Source organism: Sinocyclocheilus rhinocerous, unplaced genomic scaffold, assembly GCF_001515625.1.
Source record: "Sinocyclocheilus rhinocerous isolate Xijiao unplaced genomic scaffold, SAMN03320098_v1.1 scaffold3355, whole genome shotgun sequence".
Taxonomy (NCBI): domain Eukaryota; kingdom Metazoa; phylum Chordata; class Actinopteri; order Cypriniformes; family Cyprinidae; genus Sinocyclocheilus; species Sinocyclocheilus rhinocerous.
Genome location: NW_015665856.1, coordinates 194,042 through 203,322, shown reverse-complemented (window position 1 = coordinate 203,322; position 9,281 = coordinate 194,042). Strand labels below are relative to the sequence as shown.

At 34.3% G+C, this 9,281-nt stretch overlaps 1 protein-coding gene across 1 annotated transcript in view; it reads right to left on the bottom strand.

Moving 5' to 3' along the window:
- LOC107731603 (leukocyte tyrosine kinase receptor-like) overlaps positions 1-1,442 on the bottom strand; it is a 78,878-nt gene extending 77,436 nt beyond the window's left edge. Inside the window, exon 1 of the mRNA XM_016542721.1 lies at positions 1,085-1,442. Within this exon, the coding sequence (XP_016398207.1) occupies positions 1,085-1,442 (358 nt within the window). The remainder of the gene's footprint in view (positions 1-1,084) is intronic.
- Between the last annotated feature and the right edge of the window lie 7,839 nt (positions 1,443-9,281).

Sequence of the window (9,281 nt, the reverse complement as noted above, 5' to 3'; positions counted from 1 at the left end):
AAAAAAAAAAGAATGTATAATGTAACTATTTTTGTACTTTGCCAATAAGTCGAAAATCATAGATGCATTTGCATTGCAATATTCTGCCCTGAAATCATTCGCAGTATTATATATTCAAAGTTTATGACTTTATGAGGCTTTACAGAAATGAAACAGACTGCAGTCTCATTTTGAGTTCTTCCCTCTAAAAATAAAAAAACAATAAACCATTTTCTCTTTTGATTATAGTAATCTTATTAAAGCAGAAGATTAAAAAAAACAAAAACAAAACAAAACAATCACATAACCTGTCACTCTTTAACAAATATTACTTGGACAAGGACTAGTTATACACTATGCAACATTATCGGATAAAATTTTGGATGGTTTATAATATATATATATAATTGCAATTTAAAAGAACTGACAATATTTAACAAAAAAAATTTCTTTGATGGCAAAGATTAATTTTCAGCATCTTTTCTCCAGTCTTCAGTTTCTCCAGATCCTTCAGAAATCATTGTAATATGCTGATCATAGTTTTCACTATGAAAACTATGAAAAAAATAACTGTTTTCAACATTGACAGTAAAAAGAAAATTTTCTTGAACACCAAATTAGCTTATTAGAATGGTTTCTTAAGAATTATTCATGTGATGTTGAAGCCTAAAGTAATGGCTGCCGAAAATGGAGCTCTGCCATTACATGAATAAACTATATTTAAAATGCATTTTAGTAATATTTTACAATATTACGGGTTTTCTCCTTTTTTGATCAAATAAATGCAGCCTTGGTGAGCATATATGAGACTTCTTTCAAAAACATTTTAAACAAATGGCAGCAGAAAGCACTAAATTAAAAACTGCAGAAAAGTTTTAGTTAAAAAAAGCATATACAACAAAATAAATCTTGAATCAAAAAGTAAGCATATTTTTGGTGATTGATTTTGGACTTTGAAATACAAATCCAAACTTTCACAGCCATATTAAATCACATCAAAAACTTTTGTTCCTACTAGCATGAAAAAAATAGATAAAAAAAAAAAAATAATAATAGTAATAAGCAAACCAGAAACTGAAACATTTCCAGATTGTGAAACACTCACGTATGGTGCAGTTGGTGGTGAAGCGGGGGTCATAGGTCGCTGTCTCCATGTCGCCGGGCTGGTTGTAGCTGGAAGAAATCCTGAAGGGTTTGCTCCGGGCCCCCAAGCTGAGGTGTACCACCGCCCAGCTGAAAAGGAGAGAGAGAACCAGCAGGATGAGCACCAGAACCAAGCACCAGGGCCGATGCAGTGCCCTCAGTGGGCTGTAGGAGGTCAGGGTGGCCCCTGGGAGACCGTCCCCAGTTTGGGTCAGTTCAGCAGTCTCTGGAGATCTGACGGAGGGAGACGTCTGGCCGTCTGACACCAAACCAGCCCCCTCTGCCACTTTAGGGTCATCCTCTGCCGCCGTATCGCACATCCCCTACACTTCCAGATATCCACTCAGCTTGTGGAAGCTCTGTCGGTTGAAACGAGAGAGCAGGTACTTGTTTATGTGTGTACGGATGCTGTCTCCACCGGATGGTAGCTGTGGAAGAATGCACGGATGTGCGGTTGCTCTGTGGGTTTGAGCGTTTTTAACCAAACTACCTCTCATAAGGAAGTCAATGACCTAGCTAATTTTATTAAGCAAATTGCTTAGATTTCAATTTGCTAGTGGCTAGTGACCAATGACTTCAGTCTCCTCCCTCTCTCTCCTCCCTCTCCTGTGATTTTCTTTCTCCCAGACCTGTAACCTGCCTGTTGTGTTGTTGTTTCGCATCTCACTGCGGGATTTGCATCGACATCTGATTCGCTTCAACAACAGAAGTCTAGATCCATGACTAAGTGGGTGGTGATCCTCTAAACAAACACGCAGACAGCTAGCAATCATAGGGAAAAGAAGACAGACAGCTCTCTGACAGAAATAAAGCACTCAGATACACTTGAGTAAAGATTATTGTTCCACATTTCAGTTTGCAACGATTTGGTGTTTGTATGACTGATTTGACAGATCATTAACGTCAATGTGAATTGCTATTTGAAACCTATTTTGCTTCCGCAATGTGACATTTTAATGAGAAAAATTACTGAACGTGAGTTGTGCTATAAATAACACTTAAAAGAATAGCCCGACAGTGTTATACATTTAATGTAGAGTGGCAATAAAAAGTAAGTGAACCCATCTGATCTTTATCAAAGTCTCTGATTCATGTAAAAATATGTTACTGATTCAAGTAAAAAAAAAAAATGTTTTACTGTCCACCACTGATGCAGATATTTATTTATTTATTTTTGAAGAAGAAGAAGAAGAAAAATAAGAACAAGAACAATGATCAAATTCAAAGCACTTAACAAATGACTGAATGGAAGAAGACTAATGACTTTTTTTTTTTTACAGGAGTAGACCATATCTGTAGAGTATAGTCAGGCCTACAGGGAAAACTGTGTTATATTTTCCCTATATTAATGGTGTAATAGCATTTTCTTAACACTAACATTTTAAATTATCAGAAATAAATAAATGGTGAACAAGGACCTGTGATTCATCGCTTTAATCGTTGGTTTGTAAAAAAAAAAAAAAAAAAAGTTGTCCTCATATGCAATAAAATCAAACCTACGCCTATGTGTAAATGCGAAAAAAGTGAGAGGAGAATTGAACTTGTCATCAAAAGCTCTTGTTTTCATCATTGCTAATGTTGTTTTGTAGATCTAGAATAATGCATATTAATGTGCACAAATGCATAATATCTTATCATTAGGGTTGCATTTGGAAAATGATTTCAGTGCTTTCAGCAGTCAACCTTAACTTACTTACGAAAACTGAAAAACACATGCTTGCACAAACACAGCTGACTTACTGTAACAAACTTTGTTCTGTTAGATATGTGCTTTTTATCTAATAAACTAGTCTTGAACTGCAAGGAATAATGAGTTGCACACGTCATTTGCATAATTTCAAATTCAGCACTATTTTAGGCTAAATTACCTCCTCTGCATGGGCAGAAGGCATACAGTCATATCTACATATTAATTCCATTGGACAGTGTTGTCATTAGATGTATGGTGATAAAGGCATACATGCTCATGGCATTTTGAATATAATTTTGGTGCCTTCATTGCCGTTTTACAGCAGCCCTTCACTGATATACTACAGTACAGTCTCTGTATCCTGGTGCACTATTATAGTCAATGTTGCATAGAAAATAACATTTTCTAGCTTAGTAAATTCTGAAGTAGAGTAGAGTAAAACACACTAAATGTATGTTAGACTCAAACATGATAGAACTTTCTTTGAGATGCAAGTTCACAGTCAAATATTATTAATATTCAGCAAAAACACATTACAAGCGCTTCTATTGTATAACAAGACAACAAAAGACAATGTTTTAGCCATGTTCTTTACTACCACAAATTTACTTTAAAAAAGTGTTTGTGCATGCTTTCCAGCTAATATTTCTCACAACTCATTAACAGAAGAAGCGCATGTTGCAGTTCACTTTATTATATATTTATTTATTTATGTATTATTATTTTTTTAAGCTGCCAAAGCACATTCAAAATGTGTAAACCTAAGTTAAGTGATAATGAATTGCAAGAAAATTAATAATGCTTGCAAAGACAAACAGTATGCAGCAAGGGGTGCACTGTGGTATCAGTATTTCTAATCAACAACATTAAGCGTAGTATAATTATAAGAACACATCCAGAAGGAGATAATGAGAAAATGCTGTCAAACACGGAAACTGCATGTCCTTTTGTTGAGACACTAAAGTTTATTCAATGTTGAATGAATGGACTGTATTATTTTAAAGGTGTTTTTCTTTACCCACAAATTTTCTTCATATGTACAAGGAATTTACATGACCAAAATGTAATAAAATCAATTATAAAGCAACCCCTCTTGCTGACAAACTGTGAAAGCAAATGGAAAGATCTATTTGAGTTGATAGCAGACGTATAAGCTGTTATAACTGAAGTGAAAGCAAGGGAAAGAAAGGCATTTATAATTGCCATTTTCATAGCATTTTCAAATATCAAAAACAAATACTGCATACAGCTTTTTGTGGAAAAAAAAGTTCAAATATTGCAGCAGAATAATTTTCAAAAATCGTTTTTGCTTTTCTGTTCTTGAGTCTCTCATCACTCCCAGCAGGCACCAGACGTCTATGTAACGTCAGGTTGACGTTGGACATGACGTCAAACAGACGTTGCATTTTGGTTGAAAATGAAAATAGGGTTGACGTCAATTTGACGTTGACTTAACATTGGATTTTGGTTACACAACCTAAAAACAACAAAATATCAATGTCAGCTGACGTCGGTATTGGACATCAATTTAACAATGACATTAGACGTTGAATTTACATAGAATTTTGGTCACCCGACGTCGCAACCGAAATTCAACCAAATATCAACGTCTAATGACGTTGTGTGCCTGCTGGGCTGTTACATTTAGCTTGTTCAATGAGGTTTGTAATATTGAAATATACTCTGTAAATCGGTATTGGAAAAATATTTATCACTGGGAAAAAAAAAGAGTAACCTAAAAATGGTTACCCTGTTACACTGTCAACATAATATAAAATTAAAAATCCTTCTCAGATAATATTTTAAGAACTTTGGTTTCAGTGCAATGACAATATAAAAGCTAATGAATAATGCACCAGCTATTCTGCAGTAGAGCGACATGGTGGGTTGAAGTGGAATGGTAATGCAAACGCATATTATGATTTATTTCTATGAAAACAATCGTTTCAAGTGTCAGAACATTAAATTATGTGAAATTAAGAGACAAAATTCATTCATTCATTCATTCATTCATTTATTTACACACTAAATGGGTTGTTATACCTAAAATATAACATTGCCTTTATATTTGCATGAATCAGAATTTAATGTCCATATTTATTAATTTATTAGAGATGTAAAATCCTGATACATATGGAGTCAGTACCTCAGCGGGTCACTATTGAAAAATAAACAGCAACAGGCTAATCGGGAATCCCTGATAGTCTCATGTAATCAAATAATTTTAAATCACATTTCAAGTCCATTTATTTATTTGGTAAGTAGCCGTGTAATAAACAGGATAATGTAAAGTCAGGCGATCATTAATAAACGTCTATGCTTCATGTCGGGGTCCTGATCGCAATTAAACACTGCATTCACATAATGCTGGCCGTCACATGCTACTCAGGAAGTATACTGGGTTATCACCTCCCGCAAAATTGCATTCATTTCCTGAGCTAATGAATTCCGAAGATTATTATTATGGAAAACAGGGTGAGATAAAGCAGTAAAATACATTCTTGATCTCTTCTGCTCCAATGCTGTGATAAGCATCTGGGCCTCGCTGTAGCACCTCAATTAAACATTTTGATCTAATTAATCAAGTGTCCAGTGGGACATCCCCTAACTCCAAATAAAAATCTCTCATGCAAGAGTTATTAACATGACTAATAAGCAGCGTTGCTGATAACATTTTTCATAATTATAAGCATTATAACTCATAAAGCATCATCATACTGACCGACAAGCTCTGGAATGTTGGCTCTGACTTTTGAGTGTCTTTTCATGTGGACACAGGGCCATTACAAAATCAAGTTTAGTATATGGGCGGCGAGCAACTCTTGCAGGTCAATTCATCATGTGTGTCTCATTAACGATCTTTAATTAGATTTTTTTTTTTGGCCTAATGCTTTGTTATGATTAAACCTCAGTGACTTTTGGGGTCACGAAGGCCACCTATAAAATATGTTTTGCTTGCTGTAGGTGTTTGTTTGCGTCGGTGCAGCTGTTGTTATTGGCTACATGATATATTAACATGTTGAAAGATGCACCAGCTATTCTGCAGTAGAGCGACATGGTGGGTTGAAGTGGAAGCCATGGGGACCAGGGGGGCCTGGTGTCGTTGCAGACATCCTGGCACCCAGTTTATTGGGTGAGGGGACTGTGACGATTTGTTAATCTAATGAATAACTGATTTGTTAAATCAAATCAAAAATTGTGTTTTTGATTGGTCCAGACGCTACATGCCGTTTAGTGGTGGGTTTATAGATTATAGACCATCATTCATTCATGCATGCATTTCGTTTGTTCATAAGTAAGTAGTAAGTAAGTAAACAAATACATAAATAAACAAATAAATAAATAGTATTTGTAAATAAAATAAAATTAAATACAATGTATAAACAAAGTGGTGAATAAACAAACAGACAGACAAATAAATACATAAATACATAGTAATTCTAAATAAAATAAAATAAAATAAAATATATAATTAAAGTGATATTGTTAAGGTATAATTAAATTGGATGGATGGATGGATGGATGGATGAATGAATGAATTGTATTTGTAAATAAAATAAAATAAAATAAAATAAAATGTATAGACAAGGTGATCATAACTTACTGAATCTTCCATGTCATAATAATAATCAGAAACTATTTCACAGCCATAGCTTAGTCCTTCCTGGAAATATCTAGTTAACTAAGAACTGCAAACCTAGGAGTTTGTAAGGATTCAGTTTTAGTGCAATTGCAATACCACCACCACCAACAACAATACTACTACTACTACTACTACTACTAATAATAATAATAATAGTAATAATAGCAATAATGTAAAACACACACACACACACACAGACACACACAAACTTATTTAGATAAACTATATATTAAGATAACCTATATTATATATTAATAGTTTTTTTATGTATATATTAACTAATTCAATTTTTATTAGATATGTTTCTAATAAATAGATATACTAGATATGTTTAAGTGTTTATTTTATCATACTATTCTGTGCTTGCTTATAAAATAAAATGAAATAAACTATAAATGAAATAAAATATAATATATATATTATGTAAAATATGATATAATATTGTATTATAGTTATTATATCCGAGTTGTCTGGAACTCAGCATTAGGTTAACATTTCAATAAACGAGCGTGTACTACACAATTACGAGCCATTCTATAAGGTGACATTTCAGCACTTGACAAACGGATAGCGACTCCTAAGTAGCACTTAAAGCACGGCTACGTGCGACTGTGTTAAGTGCATTTTTGGGAAGCGCACGTGAAACAATAACGAACGATTGTAAAATGACTAGTAGAAAACGCTCTTAAGCTCTAAGATCAATCGTTATCGAGAAACGCAGCCCAGGTTGTTAAGTGGTGTCAGATCTAAGATGACACATTTCTTTACTTCTCTCTTGAGTCTCACAGAGTGTCAGTTGCTTTTGAATTGATCTCTGGAGTTGTAGTCGCTCACTCGTCTCATTCCTCCTCTGTCCCCTCTCATTCACTGATCTTCAATGGAGCTGTCACTGCTAGCTTCACTTTTTTGTGGGTTTAACCTCAAACACTCTATTTTCCTTTGTCGCAATGCTTTCTTTATCTCTCTCTGTATATCTTCCACTCAAATGTTTCGTGCTGTTGTTATGCCCATGTAATTGATTTAAAGATAATTTCAGTGATAAAATACTTGCTTCTTAATGTGCAGAGACAAGTATGAGTAAACCAATTACTTGGTTAGTGTGATGACTCTGATGATTCTGAAAAACAGATCAAAGTGCTTCAACAGAATACTTCTGCTCTTTACGTTTCTCTCTCATGAAACACAATAACATGTTTATTAATTTTCATGTGCACACCATATTAAATTAAACTGCAAATACATGTTTAAAATTTTTTTTAATTTACCTTACAAGACACATGATTTAAAACTGGCTGACGTTAAAGCCCATGTATAATTCCTGTCGCCGTGGCCTCAAGTCATGAAATTGCAGAGATGAAAGAGTATGGAGAAAAATAGTCACATCACATGACAAGCAGCTTGGATTTTAGACTGAATTACGGTCGAAATTCAATTACCCAGTATCCTAAGACTTCAACAAAAAAAAAAGGGAAGCGGAGGGGAAAAGGGAAAACTGCAGCTACAGTATGAATGAAGGCTTGGGTGGTTTTGTGAAACTGTGTCAATGCTACATAGAATTCAAGGTGATTTGTTGTGTTAATGCAATGCTTTCAATCACACTTTCATTATGCTGGTCTGTTTTTCATTTATCGTCCACAAAATTCCATTTCAACTTCATGACATGTGACCTCATGTTCAGCTGATAGATTGTGTTCGGGAACACAGGCCTACAGAGAGAGGTTACACTGTGTGTTCGCACGGACACAGAAATATATGAGAAAAAAATTAAAGTCGATGAACAAAAACAAACAACCGTTTCGAACTGCACTTTAACATTTCTGCTCGTTTTTTCTCTTCTGTTCCACCTCTCCTCACATACAGCAGATTATTTGCTAATAATGCATCCAATGAACCCTGTTCTCTCTCTCTTTCCCAGCATCCCTCTTGTTTTCAGCACTCTTTGAACTCATTGATGGCTCTGTTTTGATGTAGCAGTAGTATTTCTGTATTTCTCTTCTAGTTCTCGGCAATTTCATGTCTAATAATAGTGTAATAAAAGTGCAGCCATAACATTTTAAGTGAAGATGAAACCAAAATTTACTTTCTTACTGCATTTTCATGGTTTTATTGTGAACGTCTTTATAATTGTTAACCAATGTCATAATCACATGCAATAACAGTTTTTCTCTGTAAAGCTGTTTTGAAACAATCTGTATTATATAAAGCGCTATACAAACAAAGGTGACTTGACGAAGGTTGAGCAAACTTTTGAAAAATGTTGACCAACAGCCAAATTACTATTTAGTTTTGTTTTAGCAAACATACATTTAGATCAGGTTCCATTCTGATATTTAAAGTAATTCCCCATATTTTTGCTGCTGAATATCTTATTTCACACAGACAAATGTCACATTATGAAAATAAAATTGGCTCCTAAAAGATATTCAGGCGAGATCTTCTTAACATTATAAAGGATAACACTTTTTTTTTTTTTTTGAGCTACTGCATGGAAAATGAGTAACAAACAATGACTTGTTCAAACACCTCTTTGAGGAAATCAAAGTTGCAGTGAAGCCATGCTTGGTCACATTCTCTAATAGGAGCATGGAGAGCTTCTTGTTTTTGTAGTAACAATGGTACTAATGTTCTCCCTTGTGATGTACATTTAAACAGATATTTTTGGATTGCATTGCACACATACAAACATTGAGACTGTAATCTACAATAAGTTGAAATGTATTCAACATTGACAAAAATCCAACCCAGGCTCATTAGATATGTGTGACTCTGCCTACATTTCTACTTAACATGAAATATGTTGCAAACAAACACACAAAAAAGCATGTT